Here is an 18,608-nt window from a genome sequence, read left to right as displayed (position 1 = left end):
GCAAGCCAAGAAATACGAAATCAATATTCAAGGGGCTTCACGGCTGGGGGTTTCCTTGCAGAACGATAAAGGGAATGGTCATCGAGGGATAACCAGGTACCACCCCCTTTACCACGCTTGTTAGATATTTATATCTTGTATTTTTCTAATTCAATCATACAATGTGTGACCTGAAAGAGAGCAAAAATTCTAGCTGCTGTGGAGTTCTGCCGTGGATCTTCTTCCGTTCTCCTTCTTCGTCCCTGCAGGGGGTTAGTGCCTTTAATTTCCTCATTCCTCTGTTTTGCAGGTATAGTTATGTTCAGATTCTCCTTCCTCTGCTTGTGCTTGTGGTAGATTTGGGCCGGTCATACCCAAATTTTCGGGAGGTGACCCACACACACACACACGAAAATGAAAATTAATCTTAAGATTTCAAATGAAATTTATAAAAGCTACATTCTTTTTTTAGGTCTATCAATCATCAAACAGTATACCCTTCTGCAACTAGCCAAGCACGGGTTCTATTTCCATTAAGAAAAAAGGAGAGAAGGACAATTTTTCAATTTTGAGGCATTGGCATCTGGTCGCTAGGAACCGTGGTGCGTGGGAGGAAGTAGGCAGTGAACTAGAAATGGAGGGGACGTCGTTTTTACGGAACAGATACTGGGTTTTGAGGCATGGCAGGAGCATTCCAAATGAGAGAGGCCTTATTGTTTCCTCAATGGTTCGTTTTTGATTTCTTATATTCCCATTTGCTTACTTTTACTATCGGTAGATTGGGTCTGGCCTTGTGTTTTCTTGGCTACCTGGAGGAGACTTGTAACTGATAAATGATCAATGATTATCTGCCGTTTTCAATTCTTTCTGGAAGAAACACACCACCAACAACATAAACATTAAGCCTGAGGTGAAAAGAAATCCATATGGAGTGTTTGACCAGTAACTGAAAAAAAATAACAGGAAAATGGTACGAATCCTGAATTCCAATTGGCTTCCGAAGGAGTTAACCAAGCAGAAGTGGCTGGAAAGTTATTCCTAAAGGTAGCTGCTTTTCCTTTTCATTCTCCTTTCCAAGACATTTTTTACCCATCCCATTTAACAAATATTCCGGGAGTTCAAATAATCTTTTTATTGTCGTTCGTTGTTTTAGGTTGAGCATGTGCTTGTGTGCATGTTTATTTTGTCCAAGGATAAACTTCATTTTCTCTGTTGCTTCATTTGTATATGGGCTTGTATGAATATACTGGGAAATGACTATGCATCATACTCAATTTCGTAGTAGAAGGATTATTTTCTCCACAAGATTGAACTAACTTCTGTTGATATTTTAGGGGTTAACTTCTGTTTTAACGATGTTGGTCAGGTCATCAGTCTAGAAGGGTTATAGGAGAATTAAAGTTTCGTTTCTTTTCCATTGACCGCTATAGTCTATTGATGTACTTATTAACCTGAATATCTTAATCTTGAATGGCATTGGGAGAATTTATTGGCGTAAATGTAACCTGCTTAATTCAAGAAAAGCCTGTAGACGATATATGCTTTATCAGATTCAAATAGTCCTCTGGCAAAGTATAATTGCTTGTCATAATCTTGGTTATTGATTCTTTTGATATAGTTCTTCTTAACAAACTCTATTTGGAAATCTAAGGCTGCTTATTTGGTCTTTGTTTGGGCAGCAGTATTTTAGGATCAACACTGATGACCTGTTGCGGCTTCACAAACCAAATACCGAACTTTCTTCTTATACATGCATTGTTTGTGTTTGTGTATGTCTAATTTTGAACCAATGCCAAACCTTTTCTTGCATTTCCCAGTAGCTGTGTTCTTATGGAGTAAATTATTAAGTGTCCTTGAAGAACTTTGCATCTGGCTTTTGGCTTTGATGATAGTGTCTCTTGACAAGGTACAAAGATTTGATTTTAAAAAAAAAAACAGAGAGGCTGAAATTTGGTGGTGATGTGCTGTCTGTGTATTTGTCATGGCTTGTTCGGCTTGATAATCATCACTTAACTCAGAGTGAGACAGGGCAGTGCTTTTGGCTTCCCTTTGGTATTTCATCTACTGGTTTATTCAAGACACTGTCTCAATTAGATCCTCAGAGTGATATGGAAGCTTTGTTGCATTCCTAAGTCTTATGTTTATTCTATTTTCCCGCCCTTATTTTTTCTTATTTTACGAGAACTTATCCTGTAATCTTCTTTCTTTCTAACACAGTTTCTTCTTGTTTTTCTTTTTTGTTGGGAAAAAGATCCCTCATTGACAATATATATGATGAATGGCATGTCAGAAAGATCATTTTATCATTTTACCTAACAACATTACCCATATTAGAGATCTATCTTCTGTTAAAAAAGGTGCGGAAAGAGAGCATGGACTATATTCCAATGTAAACACATGCATTTGTGTTATATGAACAATACAAATGACTGTCATGCATGCTTCCTTAGTTGTATGCTGGTATTTTTGGGACAGGAACTCGAGACTAGTAGTATATCAATTGAAAATGTACGCATTTGCTACTCTCCATTTTCAAGAACAAGCCACACTGCGAAAGTTGTTGCAAGTGTGTTAAACCTTCCTTTTCAAGGTCCACAGTGTAAGGTGAGCCGTTGAATCTCTCCAGAGAATTCCTCCTCAAATTTCATTCATTTATTTTTCTAAAAGAAAAATCCATTTTTCGATTCGTTTTCATATTTTTTTAACACTTTTTACCTCGTTAGTTATGTCTATCTTTTAATGCAGATGATAGAAGATCTACGAGAACGCTACTTTGGTCCTTCATATGAACTTAAATCACATGACAAGGTAACTGGTCATCGGCTCTTGGGGGTGATAAAAGTGGTAAGGGTGATAAAAGTGGTAAATTGAAGGGCTGTTAATTTTTGTTTCATATTTAGGTTCTTTTCTTTTCTTGGGTGACCATTTGGCTATAGAGATATTGGATATTTAAAATCCAATCATTGGCCAGGTTCTGGTTAAGTCCATGCAACGCCACTGTCTAATAAAACTAGTGCTTTTAAGCGTTCAGTGTCTTCATCCCATCTGTAATTTTGACAAGCGGTAGTTTTTTCTTGTCGTTATTAGTAGTATGCAGAGATTTGGGATGCTGATGAGAAGGATCCATTTGCAAGGCCAGAAGGAGGAGAAAGTGTCAAGGATGTTGCTTGTAGACTGGCAAGGGCAATGGCTGCCATGGAGTCAGAATTCGCAGGGTAATGATTTTCATCTCAAGCGTTGAATATTTAAACAACTTGTGGAAAGTCTTGTCTATTTCAGCATGTTATAGGGCATCACCTCTGCTGAAACCTGGAGTAGCAACAACCTTGCAAATTAACAGCTTGAATTGTAAATGGATCTTAAACTCAAAATGCACGTTTCTTGTGATTTAAATGGAGCTGTTTCTTTTCTGAATCATTACATCTATTATGACTATATTTGACTCTCATCCCAGTTCACTTAAAGAATGTTATGGTATACTTGATTCATGTTCTATGACTCAGAGCCTAAAAGAATTGGTTCCCATTGTGCAGATGTGCCATTTTGGTAGTCAGCCATGGAGATACCCTGCAAATCTTGCAGACAATATTGAATGCAGCTAATCAACACAAGGATTCAACTTATGTTGAGTTAGAATCAAGGTTAGAAGCAGTCCAAGTGCCACCCATATTATCCCAACACCGCAAATATGCGCTGCTTACTGGAGAGCTCAGGAAAGTCATCTGATATTTTGTTTCCTAGAAAAAAGGCAGCCATTTTTTTTATGGCCCTATTGCATTTACTGGTATACTGTGATCACATTTTTGAAGAATCAGAACGAAGATTAATTTGCAGACATCATATGTGACAATTTATCTTATCAAGAATGTCGCAATTCAATTTCAAACTGTTATGTATTAGAAGTGTGATGCAATAAGAGGTTCATAATTGGTTATCACATGATTTCTTTACTTGTTGTGGTTAAAATTAGCTCAGTGGCAGTTATTTTGCTAGCAGTCCAACATTGATAAAGCATGTGTTAATGGTGTTTCGGAAGAACTTGGTCAGGTTCCAGAATATAGGCTTAGTCTGTCATGGCAAAGGACTCAACTATCACACGAATTAACTGATTCATTAACGGTGGGAGCATCTCACAGCAATGCAAGGGGAAGAAGGAGAACCAATGAGGCTTATGAGCAGATTAGTGACTGTTGGGACAGAAGAGTATATCTATGGCGTGCTTGCGTGCGGATGGCATATTTAGTGATATTTGTTGAAAGAAACCAAACAGGGCCCAATTTCCTCGTTTTGGGTTATTACAGAAGTAGTTTTAAAATCCATTTTGATCTTGTGTAATTTGGTTCAAATCAATAGCATATGTACTGGCATATAAAATCATATGGAGAAACTAAATTTTTATACATTTTATAATTTCTTAGGATTAACATTTTTTTCAAAAAACACTAACAATTGAAAATAAATGATGAAATTCGGAAAAAATGAAACTATAGTTCCCACTTGACGTTATATATTTCTAAACGTATAAATTAAATTATAAGGAAATTTAAAAAAAAAAAAAACAAAAGAAACATGATGAACTAACTGGGAATACTCTTCTCCTTACAAGTGTTAATGATTTCTATAACCTAGCAGAACATAAAAAAAATTAGAAGATTTCTATCGAGTAAACTAGACAGCATACGCATTAGTTATGAGGGACAATACAGACTGACTAGAAGAAAAGTGTGATAATCAGGAATGAGGTCTTAAAAGAGATAAGCCACACAGATAATAAGGAATGAGACCTTAAGAGAATATATCCTCCATATTGAACACATTCTAGCATGTTATCACCTTCTAACATGCTATCAAACTAACTTCTTTAAATACACAACACTGTTTCCTTCATTCAGTTACCAATAGTAATGGAAAACCTCTCCTTCATTAACCTTTTGAAATCTTTGTAAGACGACCCTGCTACATCAGTAACTTGCCTTGCTTTCTCCTTCCACTCCAAACCCTTTTTCCTCATTTCCTTCCCCTTATCTCCATCCATTACATCATTCACAATATTAGCTATTTCTTCTCTCTCTATATCTTGCTTCATCTTCATCCCCATCCACCAAGTATTGCAAGCAAACCAACAATTTGTCTGCTGCTCAGCAAAGAAAGGCCAACAAATCATAGGCACACCTTGGCTTATACTTTCCAATGTAGAATTCCAACCACAATGTGTCAAAAAGATCCCAACTGAAGGATGAGCCAACACTTGTTCTTGAGGGCACCAACTTGTTATATATCCTCTATCTTTGATCTCATCTAAGAATTCTTGAGGCAAGTTTGGAGTCTCTTCACTCTCAGTACTTTTTACCAGATCAGGCCTCACTATCCACAAAAATGGATGCTTGCTCTCTGCTAAACCCCATGCAAATTCTTTCAAGTGTTTTTTAGTCATTACAGTTATACTCCCATAATTGACATAGATCACTGAGCTTTGTTCCCACTTACCTAGCCATTTGATACATTCTGAGTCGGTTTCCCATAGACTTAATGATCCATTTATTGACTCGAAGCCATTTTCCTTGATCTCTTGATTAATGAAATGTCTGCTGAGAGAGTGAAGTGGGCCAATGTCGTATATATCAGGGTTGTTAGCCTTGATGACTTCAAGAACTTCACTTTCCAATTCTTGGAATGTGTTGATAATAATGGAAGATGATTTCATGCAATCTTTTGTGATTGAACCTAAGAAATCAAACATGATATCGTCTAGGCTTGTGGTTCTTATAAAGCTTGGAAGGTCTTTTAGTTGAATATTTTTTATTCCTGGGACCCAATCTAATGTTGTGTCCAAGGTGCCATCAATCTTGAAACTTTCATCTGCACAGAGAAGAAAATTAAAAAGCTAGTCACTTTGCAGATATAGTAATTTTGATATTTTGCCCCATTACCTTTAGAATTTTGAACGCACTGTAACTAACCTTGGATGTATTTGAGTTCAAATAATTTTTTTTGAGAAAATCTCACAAAAAGAGTTTGAAATTATTAAATACCAAATAAAACTTTTTTACAAAAATATGCTATTATTTGCAAATGTAGTACTGTCAAAACCTAATTTTTTTTTCTACGCCTTGATATTTTCACTTAAGCATAATGGACTAAAAATTTTAGTCCACTAAATTTATATTTTGTTTATTTTTACAAATATCTCATTATTTATTTTACAAAGTAAAATCAATTCATTAAGTATTTTAAAATCATGAACAGAGAACTCGTCTCTCTCAGATTTTTTTTTATGAAAATTTAATTTTCTTAAAAAATACTTCTATGGTAAAATTACTTTGTCTACTCTTAAAAATAATCATAATTTCAAAAAGAAAAACTTAGTTTATTTATTTATTTATTTTTTGGTTAAGAGATAAAGAAAGAGAGATATATATGACCCACCTTTGAATGGGACAATGCCTCTTCTAACAAGCTCATCGAACTGCAAGTATCCTAACATGCCACATGCTGAGGCCGTCCAAAACCTAATCTCTGGTATTCCAAATTCACCTGCAACTTTTGCAGCAAAGGTCATGTTCGCATCAACGATGATACAGCTCACCGGAGGAACTTCCGGTGACCATAATGATGAGTTCTGCAGCTTCCCTATCAACTCCTTGAACGGACTGTAACAGTTCTTCCTTGTTGAATCACACAGTGCCGGAATATCCTGAGTAGCATCCATCTCCGACGGCGGTAAACCGTCCGGTATGGTCATGAACCTGAAGTCCGGTAAGCCCTTAACGAAATCTGGACCGAGGGATTTGGCTAAGCGTTTGTGGTTGAACTCAGAGTTGACAAAGGTTACGTGAAGGCCATTCGAATGAAGTAGTTTGGCTAACTGCATGAAAGGGTTTACATGGCCTTGTGCTGGGAATGGCAAACAAACAACATGAAGCTTCTGGGTATTATTATCATGGCCATTTGAGTCCATCCTCTTTTATCTTTCCTTCTTCTTCTGATGATGATCTGATTTTAGGGCAGAGCAGGATGAATATATAATGTCTTTGAAGATTCAAGCCTTCTTGGTTTTATAACTCAAGCTTCCTTCAGAGGCAAATACCTATATACATACATATACACACATATATGAATACTTATGGCGGTCTTCATCAAAGGGGATTTGCTTGCTTTAACGTACAACTCTATTATTGAAGAATTTATTGCCAAGTGTCTAAAATTGGAAGATAGTGAGGATGGTGGTCGTCAAAGAGTTATTATATTGCATCAGAATCGAAAAGATATATTGGATATATCATAGTACTGATATGGCGGCCATTAGAAACAGTAGCTCAGACTCACTGGGTCTCAAATAAAGACACAATTCACTTCTGGCCACGAGGAGCATTCAAGGAGCGACACCTGTTGAGGGTTTCCATGGATCAGTTGGTGTGATTCATGTGGGTCTATCATATATATAAATATATATATGTCTATATATTAATTATCTATAACAGTTACATAACTTATTTATAAGCTTAATTATTTGTGATAAATATATATTGATTTTCTTATAATATCATTTCTAGCCATGTCCATTTTAATTACTTGTTAATGGAAACCTTTTTACTATGTACAATCAAAAGAGTTATTGATATTTTATATTAATGAAGAAATAATCTCCTTGTATAGCTGTTATATCTAAGATAGGAGGTAGTCATCTTTTGAATTGGTATGTTCTAAAATACTACCTCCGATCCTTAATATAAGACCCTATTTGACTTTTATTTTGATCCTAAATATAAGACCCTAATTCACTTTGTCTCTCATATTTATACATTTTTTTCAAAGTAATCCTTCTAATAATTATAGTTCTAGCCAATATAGTTGATTAGTAAGGATATTTTAGGAATGACAACACCTATTTATTATAAATAATTAACTTAACTTCTTTCCTTAATCTCCTAAAATTAGTCAATTGGGTCTTATAATTAGGACCGAAGGTAGTAAGACCCAAAGATCACTGTCTTCCATTTTGTGACACACACACACATGCATCTATGCTTATTGAGCTGAAGAAGTACTATTTGTATATGCATAGCAAATAGTATATTCTTTTTAATACAAGAGCTAGTTATCTAACTTTTATATTAAGGATTGAATAGTATATCGGTTCACTAATGATATATAGATAGCCCAATTGATAATACAATGCGCATAATAATTTACAAAAGATTGGATTTGAATCTTATTCGTGATATGAATATTTTATGGAAGCATATCATAACTTTTTGGCCATCAACTCATGTTTAACATTGACTACAACAAAGGAGCAGACCATTAGAAAATTATTCAGGCTTGGCTTCAGGAAAATCTAAATGATGTGGAACTAGCAAGATGCTTACCTCGGGGCTTGATTTTTGGCGTCACTTGCTGGGTTTTGTGGAAACAGAGAAACGCTAGATTGTTTCGTTCTGACCTCTCTGATGCTAGATCTCGTGCTGAGAGAATTCAGCGTTTTGCTGTAGAAATTAACCAAGTTCAGCAGAGAGGAAGCTTTTAAATGATTGCAAGAATGAAAAATATAGAATGTAGCTGTCCACCGTTGGCAAAGGCCGGCGAAAGGATGAGTGAAGATCAACTCCGATGGTGCTTGCAGAGGAAATCCCTGTCCTTCTGGCTGTGGAGGGGTTTTTTGAGATGACATGGGCAGATGGATCTATGACTTTGCAGAGCAAGTTGGCTCTTGTGGTGTTTATGAAGCAGAGGTGTGGGGAGTTAAACGGAGTCTTGAAATAGCTTGGGAGATGGGAGTGAAAAAAGTGGAAGTTGAGATTGATTCTGAGGATTTGGCAAGGAAAACAAAAGGGAAAGCTAAAGAGAATGGCTTTTCCAGTAGCCTGCTGCGGAGTATTTCGAAGCTTCTTGCCAAGAACTGGAAGGTTAGGGTGAATGTAGTTAGGAGAATGGCGAATGTATGCGCAGATGGTCTAGCAAGACTTTAGCTTTGTCAAACAAAGGGGTTGGAGACATGTGGAGGATGTTGATCCTCATAGTGTGCGTGCAGTGGAAAGGGATAGAGTTGACTCTGATGAATATGAAGAGTTTGGAACTGCTCGCATGTTAGATGGCATAGGATACACTTGTCTTTTTGTGTTTCTGGGCTTGGGCCCTCTTTGTAAACCAAAAAAAGATACGAGCATGATGAAAGCTTTGAGCCCATGCTGACTTTGCTGTTTTCCAACTTTATAATTAGAACATCAAAGCTCATGCCTGCATTCATAAAAAAAAAGTCAAGTTTCACAGTTGCGTTACGACCTTCTTTTGAGGTATTTTGATTAGCTTAAATAATTTTTTTTTCCTGGAAACATCTAGACACTTATTAGGAAATTATTCCATCATAAATTCCTTTTTAATTATAGGGTAGAGAATTTGAAAATTTAAATCATACCCAGCTATTTAAGTTAATTAATTATCCCCCCCTTTTTTTCCCCCTTTCACAACATTTCATACAATTTAATCATTTTTACGTATTGGCATCGTGAATAAATATAAAACATGACTTATTAACTCTAGCCTCTAATACAATACTTAATTTTAATTGACTAATTTCAGGAGATAAAGAAAGTTAAAAATTTTACCTTTATATTATGTATATTTATCTTCTTCTTTTTTTTTCAAATGATTTGTCTGACTTTAAACTGACATGTAATCTAAGTGTACACATAAGCATTTTAAAGAGATTATGTAACATATGTTATAATTAAATAATTTTTTTAGCTTTCTTAATTTTTTTTCAAATTAAGCAATTAGGTCTTATATTGAGGAAGGGGTAATATATATATATATATATATATATATTAAGAAACGAACTAATTAATTATAGATTATTCTTTACCCATTGATCACTCTTCTTCTCAGCTTCCAAAGCCCCTTTGTTCAGAAAACCAAAATTTATGGTAGGACAACAGATTGCATGTGTCTTTTGTGCATATGCCTGCATACTGCTACTTTGTAAAAATAAAGGAAACAAATCTTGTTAAGATATGGAATATTTAAAGCATGTATTAAATAGAAAGAAAGGAACGAATAATGAATTACTCAATTAATTATACGTATAACTGGGCTTATGAATTAATGCTTGTAAAAGCATACACTACTCCTAAAATGAAATTAATTTAGCTATTTATAAAAAGAAATTTTGTGTGCTAAATTTTCTACAGTAGTAATCATTTTAATTGTTTGTACTCGAAACTACTGCCGGTTGGAAAGTCCTAAATTCTTATACTTTTTTGGCCCAAAAAAAAAAAACTCTTATACTACTTTGTATTTTGGACATGAGAATGTTCAAATTAAACTGCTAGCCTCATGTGGGTAGAATCTGCGCTCAGTATCTTATAATGGTGTGACAACGAGCTTTTTCTTTTCATTTATCTTCATTATCAATTTTTTTCTCAAAAGTAAATTCCATCAAACACAGAGACCCATAGAAATAAAATCCATCACCTGCCACACCTCTTTTTCTCCCTTCACTTTAATTAAAGTGAACTCTAGAATGTTTTCTGCTCAAGATAGAATTAAAAAATACAGAAGCAAAGAAGCAAAAGCTCTATATAAGGCGGATTTAATTGGCCCCAAGAATGAGAGGTACGTAGTCTTACAGATAAGCAAGCACAGATAGAGGAAGACACAAACACATTTGTTCAATTTTTGGCCGTTCTTAAGGGTCACAAGCAAGCCTTTCATTTACCTACATTGTGATTGAAGCATTAAGAAGGACCAGAGCCTGTGGAACGAGGAAGAAGACGATGCTATACTTCACAGTACGATTCACAGAAAACCCTTTGGTAAGCAAATTTAATTTCATGCACAATAGTTATGTATTATTATTGGCTTCGATTATCTCAGCAGCTTAATTACGTTGTTTAAAATAATAAGAAATTTGAAGTTTGGTGTCATTTATTTGCAGAAAGTGTTATCTCAGAATGGTACAGTGAAGTATGGTATCGCCTCGTCTCTTTTTCCAGAGGTTTTGGTCCTTCTTAATTAATACTTCAAACATAATGGAGGTAGAGGAAGGCTTCGTTGTGTCCACTGATAGCAGCCAAGAAGATCACAGAGTGCCCCCGCATGTCAATAAGCTTGTTTTATATGCTAAACGTCGTCGTTTTCGCAGAAAGTTGCATTCCTAGAAATTAAATATGTTGTAATTATGAACTTGGCTGATGGAATTAAATTCTCCACTACCGGGTGCATATGTTGTATGTATCTTGTTATCTTTCTTTTTTATTTTATCATGTCCACCACCACAAAAAGGAAAAAAAAAAAAAGAGGCTGGAAAGAAGTGTTTGTATGTGCTGTATCGGTGGAATTCTCCTTTATTGGATTTATATGCTGTTATGTATCTTTCATTTTCATTCCCTCTTACTATCCTATTGAAAGAAAGAAGTTAAACTACACAGAAAATATCTAACCGTGTACAAATAACCCAATTTTTAAAATTTAGTAATAAAACCCCTTAAATTGTTAGGTCTATACAAATATATAACGCCAAACTAATTAATGTTATAATCCTTTGACTATTTTTCGTGTGTGTGTGTGTGTGTGTGTATAACTCCTTTTTGAGTTATATGTAGATAAACTCTTTAAACTTTAAGTCATTTATATATAAATAATGAAAAAACTAATAGTACAGGAGTTATCTGCATAAATGTAAAATTAGAAGTTCATCAGGAATAATTTTTATTGCATAGTTTCAAAACTTAGGAAGATTATTTATATATAGTTGATATAAAATTCATAGAGGTTTTCCATAATTTAGCCTAAAAAATAGGCTATGGTCTAAGAAATGTCAGACTTATTTTGTTTCGCATTTCTTGTCCCTCGATATGTGATATTATGTTTACATCCAAATGAGGACATGTGAAGGATAAAAGCCAATAAGTCTAATTTTCATGGGCTGATGATTTCTTTTTTGGTCCTTTTTAGTCAAATTATTCTTTACCAATTGATCACTCCTTCCCCTTTTTTGTTTTTGTTTTTAATTCTGAAAGGACAACAGATTGCATATATATGCGCGCATAGTATGTTCCATTACTTTTTAAAAACAAGGGAAAATATATCCTAATTATGATGTAGAATACTTAAAGCATGGATTGCATAGAAAGAAAGGCATTAATGGAATGATTAAATAATTCTATATATATGGGGTTTTAAAAGGTGTAAAAGCACACATTCATTCCCTCGAGAAAAAAGTGTAGCATTGTCTTTTTATTACATTAAGACGATTTAAAACTTGGACTAATTAACACTTGCTCATACTATCTAAGTTGGCCTCATGTGCCCAGAAATTGGAACATTTTTGCCATTGTGCATTGAGCCTTTTTCTTCTTTGATTTTATCATCATCATCGCCATGAACCATTTTCATTTAGAAATAATTATCATTTAAAGTAATTAAAAGAGAAAAAAAATGAGGACATGACAGATAGACCAATATGCAGTGCGTGCTTTAGTCAAGTTAAAAACTTAATATTTCCTCAAATAAACCCAATTATTCAAATATTGTAGATGAAAAAAAATTACTTTTGGATTTCCAATACAAGGATGCTTATTTCAAGCATCTCGTTTAGAAAGACGAATAGTGAATGTTTAAGAACTTTAATTCTTAACAATAAATACAGCAATTATAGAGCTTGGAATGTAAGTAAAATGAAGTGTCATCTCCTAATAAGCAATTGATTTCTCTACCAATGTCAAAGATGAGGACGAGGAACTCTTGGAATAAATGCCCTAGCAGCAGGAGGAGAAGGATTATTAGAGTTATCTTCATGATAGAATGGGACAATCGTATACACAGTCTGAATAATAGTCAACACAAACAGAAATATTGCTGCAACAAGAGACACAATCGCCCATGGATTTCTGAAGTAAGTTTCAATGAGATTAGCTCTCCACTTATTCCATGGCTTCTTGCAATATCTACACACACTTACTTGCACTATATCCAAACCTCCTTCTTCACGGTCCACGGCAAGATCTTTGGACAATGAGTTAAAAAGCTTGGCTACAGCTTTATCACTTCCAAGTGCGTTCTGTATAATCCCTTTCTGATGCAAAATCACAACATCAACCTCGTTGTCTATGATGTTATCCATGAAGAACACAAACCAAGAAACCTCGTTGCCTGCTCCTACGTGCATGCGTTCGAATGCTATGAGGTTCAACAATGTTGTCTCTGTGCTGTCATCTATGATGATTGAAGGAATTCTAAGGATTCCTCCATGGAAGGAGACATCTTTGAGGCTGTGGGTTTTGCTTGGCTTGAAGATGATGCCTGTTTCTTGAAGCTCTCTTGCAGAGGGAATGATGATTTCATCTTGCTCTTGGTGGTGTTTGCTTGATGTGATTTTTTTGGGAATTATTGTTGGATGAGTGGGTTCGTGTTGGAGAAGGCTTTTTCTGAAGAGATCTAAGACGTGTAAGCATTTTCCGAAGTTTCTGTGGATTGGAATGTTAGGGCATAAGAACTTGAGGATTAGCTCATTCAGGAACTCTGGGTTCTTTGGATATATGATGATGATCCATACGCCATTTGTTCAATCAGACAAAAAGGAACAAATTCAGTACAAATAAGAAGAGATTATAAAACAAGGGAAAATTATTGAAAAATCCCTTTTTACACAAAATTTATTATGCAAAGATACCCGATATACTAGATGCAATCCATAGGGTGTAGCTCTTTTTTTAACTATACGTAACTTATCTTAAACTCCATGCAAAATAGAAGACATTTGTACATAGTTGGAAATATGTTGCACATGAATGACTGAATTGCAAGTTGCCCCTGCTTAAGGATCTGGATTCTTAAGTATCTTTCGACAACAAATTTTGCAATGGGGGGATTTTTCAGTAATGTCCCAAGTTCATCAATGTGAGTTGGAGTTAGTCTCCCACATCGTAAAGAACTAAGGTTTAAATTCTGACCTACCTATATTTAGTATTTGACAGTACGAAATGATTTCTTTATTTGAATAACAAATATGACTAAAATAATTTCTTTCTAGGACCATTTGAGTCCTACAAACAACTTTCAAGTTGGCTTTGAGTAATAATGGCTTATTTTTCACAAGCTTTTTTGTTTGTTTGGCCTCAACACAAATCACAAGCTGTTTTGACTAAAAGAATAAATAGCAAGGTCTTATTTAAAAAAAAGAAAACTTGAATTGATTAACATGCGTAGAACATATAAGGTGATTAAAATCCACAATTAATTAAGTAATTACCTGGGTATTATTGTTTCCTTCAAATTCCATCAATATCTCAAGAACCGTCATGGGAATCTGATTCTCAAGCATAAGCATATCACGTTTGATATATGGCATTACATAGAGTTTTCCATGGCCACTAAAAACAGGATCATTATCTGCATAATCACCGCCATTATTATTATCTCTATCTGCAGATCTCAGAACTTCAAGCATGAAACACCCATCCACAATCATCATCTTCAAGAAACTATGATCATTATTCTCCTTCTCTTTCTCCTTCTTGCCCTTCCATTGATCATCGAGTTCCTTGTAACAGTCCCCCAGGCCTTGTTCTACTTTTGCCATGCTTTCGATCAGAAACTTCAATGGTTTCCCACACCTTCTCAGAAAGTGAATCAGAGCTCTATGTTTGTGCTCTTCCATGGCTTTCACATGCTCCTTCATGTGATGGTATGGACCAAACGACACCGTTTGGGGCTCGTAAGCTTTCTTCTTCAAGTCTGCAACACAGGATGGTAGCGCGTAAATGCAATGTTTCTCCCATTTTTGAATCTCCATTGACGAAGATTCATGGCTCTTGAGCTTCTCGTTTATTTGAACCACCCATTGATCTGTTTCTAAATCCATGTGTTTTGATGATAGCACTGTGGGATATTGCTCTAATTTTCTTCCTTGAATCTCTTGAGATGTGTTTATAGTGCTCTTAAACTTGTATTCCTCTCTTCAAGAAAATGATTAATTAATTTAATGTAATCATGATTTATTAATCTGTTGAACGTCTTAACATTCCTTTCTTGCTCATTGTTAGCTGTAAATTGATTATTAGATGCTTAATTAACCGGTTATCTCTGCTCTTTGTTCTAAACTTGAAGATAAGAACATGTTCATGAACCTGCCAAAAGGCCATTCCAAAATCCCAAAAGATTGAAAGTTATAGTAAACATTTCGCTTTCATTTCATTCCCATTCCGAAACACATGCATGCATGCTACTTTTTAAAACTTTTTCTATGTATAGTAGCTAGTTTGTCCAAAAAAAAAATTTGATAAATTATTAAAATTAAAACTTGAGATTTGGGTTTAGTCGATTGAAGAAATTCACAATACATCACATGCTCGGTTATGCGGAGATAAGATTGCAAAGTCCCCCATATAATTATATAAATATATAAATATATATAAAGAAACTGTCCAGAGAATGAAAGAAGCAAAGCAAAGAAGGCATATGATCTCATGTTGATTTATTCTTAACTCTTAAGCAATGAAGTCAAGTCTTGCAGAAAGGCAGTTGGGGGTTTAGATTTGGGCCTAAATTTATAATGCCTTTGTCTCCCAAATTCACAATTTATTCACCCATACACGTATTAAGGGGTTTGCGTTCAAGGGTAGTGTCACGCCTAAATCTTGGTTCTCCCATAAAAGGAAAGAAATAGAAATTGTCACCAAAATTTTGAAAAAGTAATTTTGAAAAAAAAAAAAAAACAAAATAAGGCCGGAGAGGGAAGGTGTTAGACACCCACCATACCTGTTCAAGAGAACAGTTACCTTAAGTTAACTACTCAAAATTAATATGGCATTTTTATTACATTTCAATTACCCTAGGAAAAAAAACTTTTTATTTACAAAAAAAAGAGAAAAAGAATAATTTATTTACAAAGTCAGAGTTGCTTAGGTTAAAAACCTAGAACCCACATACTCTTTAGAAGGATCAAAGCCCACGTAGTTCAGGAGTAAAAATAATATGTGTCACTTGGTTGAATTTCTTTTAAAGAAAAAGTTTATTCAATTTATCAAGAAAATTATTTTCTGCTGGTTTGTATTCTTTTATTTGACAAAACAATTATTTTACCTTTATTTAAATAAAAAGAAAGCTTTTGAAAAAATTTTGAGTTAAACTTTCTAAAGAGATTCTCATAATTTCACATAAAAGAATAATCTGTTTTACCTGAGAAGGTTTTTAGAAAGCTTACATTGCATAAAAACTATTTAGAAAAACCATTTTTTTTTTGGAAAACATTTTAGATTAGCTTTCTGAGAAGATTTCCATAATCTCATACAGAAGATTGATCTATTTTGCCTTAGGAAATTCTAAAAACCTCACACAGTATAAAACTATTTTAAAAATAATTTTTTATTATTTTTTAAAAGAAGAAGCTTTTCTATTTTTTAAAATTTGTTTGTTTGCAAAAAATAGACCAAGAGAAAGGAGGGGAAGAAAAATTTAGAAGACAAAACATAAAATACAAGACATTTGCATGCTCATCACACAACAGAAGATAATCTTAAGATATGATGAAGAGAAAACTCATACAGTCATACCTCTTAAAGCTTTTCCCTCACAAAACTACACAAACTGCAAAATGAGGAAGCCAAATAACAATAAAAGGCAAAGAAGCATAAGAGACATGCACACCAAAAGCCATCAAGAGATGAAGAGGCAAAGTAAAGTAATACATTTAGAAGAGATGCCAAGAGAAAAGTTGAATCACACGGTTATTCGTCCCTTAAATAGCAATAAAAAGAAAAAGGGAAGAAGGGTGACAGCAAACCAGGAAAGAGAACAAAACAAAATAAATATTAAAACAAAATTAGAAAGAGTCAAAAGGAAGCATTACGTCAAACACGTGGAAAAAAATAAAAATGGAAAAAATAATAGAAAGAAGAAAAAAGCTATGTATCAAGGCAAGATAAAAAAACTAAGGACTCGTTTGGTTCAACCACATTGCATCATGAGTCGAGATGCACTGCAGTGCAATGGGAATGCAATGTAATATGAATTACAAGAACAGCGTTTGGTATGCTCTTTAAAGAGAGGTGCAATAAGTTAATTTTCATAATCATTTACAAATAATATATAACGGAAAGACCATTTTATCCTTATTATGATCATTCACGTCATGGTCCTCGTCTTTAAACCATGACGCTTACATTTCTCTTCTAGGTTTTGTTCCACCATCAAATCTATTTTGCCATGCCGATGTGGCACGACATGATTGAAGATTTCGTTATTTAGTACCCCAAGTTCCTAATGTTCATTAAATAAAGGAGTAAATTTTGAAGAAAACTGTTGAATTGAGTTGATTTAAATATGATTAGTTCCCGGAATATAATACCTATCGCATACGAACTGGAAAAAAAAAAAATATTCGCAGAAAGTTTGGACTTTGTATGACATTGTTTTTTAATCCAAATTTGCATACCGCTGATGATATTCACCTATAGGAATCCAATCATAATTTTGCTTGATTTAGAGATAAGGGTTTAGATTCTTGATTTAGAAGGTAGGTTCAATTGAACACTGCTAAATTCACAAAATAAGCTCTCTTGGTATCGATACTTTAATGGGAACGATATCGAGTAAAGAATTGTAGGGACTCGGATCCAGAATGCAAGGGACAATCACCGATTAGGAGGACATTTCATCAAATGAAGTTGCAACCTGTGGTGAGGGATTACGTGGATAAATGAGATTTGTCTTTGAAGGGCAAATATTGTCTTTTCACATAAGTTATTGAGGACAGACTAGTCATCTTATAAAGAATTGCAGGTCTTCAATGAGTATTCATAGGATCCTCCTATGAATGGATATTACTGAAAAATGTGCAATCTTTTTTACCAGTATAATCTTTTTTACTACGATTAAATCCAACCAAACAAGTCATTTATGATAATGTGATAAGGATTACCTTTGAACATTTGCAATGGGATTGAACCAAACGGGTTCTAAATGAAAAACATAATAAGGGAGTGTCCATAACCCATATAAATGAATAAAGGCCATCTAGTTATGGACAATCAATATGCGTCAAATTTATCTCATTAGCATGACAAGCCTCTAGGTATGTGATGGCCACCTTAAATAAAAGTCTCACTCCCCAATCCCCATAGAAAAGTCTTTTAATGATAAATATGAGATCACAATATGAATTACTTCTCTGCCTTTTCAATTTTCACTTGCCTCCTTTCGCCCAGGAACTTCTGTCTGTCTCCCTTCATTTTTTTTTATTTTTTTCAATTATGACTCATAATATATTCACGTAGGGTTTCTCAATTTTTTAATTTTAATTTTTTTATTTTTTCTCAATTATGACTCATGATATTATTACCTCTTATTTAAGTACTAGATCACTATCAAATTTTGACTTTTATTTTAATTTTAATTTTTTAAATTTTTTTCAGCCATTGTGACTCCAATAGATATTTCTAGATTGAGGAGTCAATTATCTTAAGTGAGGGATTTTGATTTTGATTTTTTGAATTTTCTTTTTTTTTTAATGAGTCCACCTCATATTTTATAATTTGGAGGTCAATTAACTTTTAATTCTCATTTTTTATTTTACTGTCACTTATCATAGAAAGAATATTCTTTATTGATTTTGCTACATGGTGGACTTTTAA

At 34.2% G+C, this 18,608-nt stretch overlaps 3 protein-coding genes across 5 annotated transcripts; 1 reads left to right on the top strand and 2 right to left on the bottom strand.

Moving 5' to 3' along the window:
• Nucleotides 1–32: 32 nt before the first annotated feature.
• On the top strand, nt 33–3,929 carry LOC114756567 (uncharacterized). 2 transcript variants are annotated; one of them, XM_028945514.1, is made up of 8 exons: nt 33–96; nt 178–289; nt 452–706; nt 943–1,023; nt 2,455–2,583; nt 2,725–2,787; nt 3,070–3,194; nt 3,513–3,929. In XM_028945514.1, the coding sequence occupies exons 3-8, from the start codon at nt 614–616 to the stop codon at nt 3,703–3,705; spliced, it is 684 nt and encodes a 227-aa protein (XP_028801347.1). In that variant the 5' UTR covers nt 33–96; nt 178–289; nt 452–613; the 3' UTR covers nt 3,706–3,929. The 2 variants fall into 2 exon arrangements, with proteins under 2 accessions (XP_028801347.1, XP_028801348.1); XM_028945515.1 differs by lacking the exons at nt 33–96; nt 178–289 and adding an exon at nt 290–368.
• Nucleotides 3,930–4,727: 798 nt separating this feature from the next.
• On the bottom strand, nt 4,728–8,921 carry LOC114756555 (7-deoxyloganetin glucosyltransferase). 2 transcript variants are annotated; one of them, XM_028945501.1, is made up of 4 exons: nt 8,547–8,921; nt 8,349–8,465; nt 6,406–7,365; nt 4,728–5,838 (listed from the first exon to the last, which is right to left on the bottom strand). In XM_028945501.1, the coding sequence occupies exons 3-4, from the start codon at nt 6,935–6,937 to the stop codon at nt 4,868–4,870; spliced, it is 1,503 nt and encodes a 500-aa protein (XP_028801334.1). In that variant the 5' UTR covers nt 6,938–7,365; nt 8,349–8,465; nt 8,547–8,921; the 3' UTR covers nt 4,728–4,867. The 2 variants fall into 2 exon arrangements, with proteins under 2 accessions (XP_028801334.1, XP_028801335.1); XM_028945502.1 differs by having other exon boundaries at nt 6,406–7,066.
• A 3,776-nt stretch (nt 8,922–12,697) lies between these two features.
• LOC114756564 (UPF0481 protein At3g47200-like) lies at nt 12,698–14,839 on the bottom strand. Its single transcript, XM_028945512.1, has 2 exons — nt 14,228–14,839; nt 12,698–13,504 (listed from the first exon to the last, which is right to left on the bottom strand). Exons 1-2 carry the CDS (start codon nt 14,837–14,839, stop codon nt 12,698–12,700), a joined length of 1,419 nt encoding a protein of 472 aa, XP_028801345.1.
• Nucleotides 14,840–18,608: the final 3,769 nt, after the last annotated feature.

Source organism: Neltuma alba, unplaced genomic scaffold (assembly GCF_004799145.2).
Source record: "Neltuma alba isolate B1F8T4 unplaced genomic scaffold, ASM479914v2 tig00010436_pilon, whole genome shotgun sequence".
NCBI classification, from domain to species: Eukaryota; Viridiplantae; Streptophyta; class Magnoliopsida; order Fabales; family Fabaceae; genus Neltuma; species Neltuma alba.
Note: the sequence above shows the minus strand (reverse complement) of the source record. Positions and strands in the feature narration are given on the sequence as shown.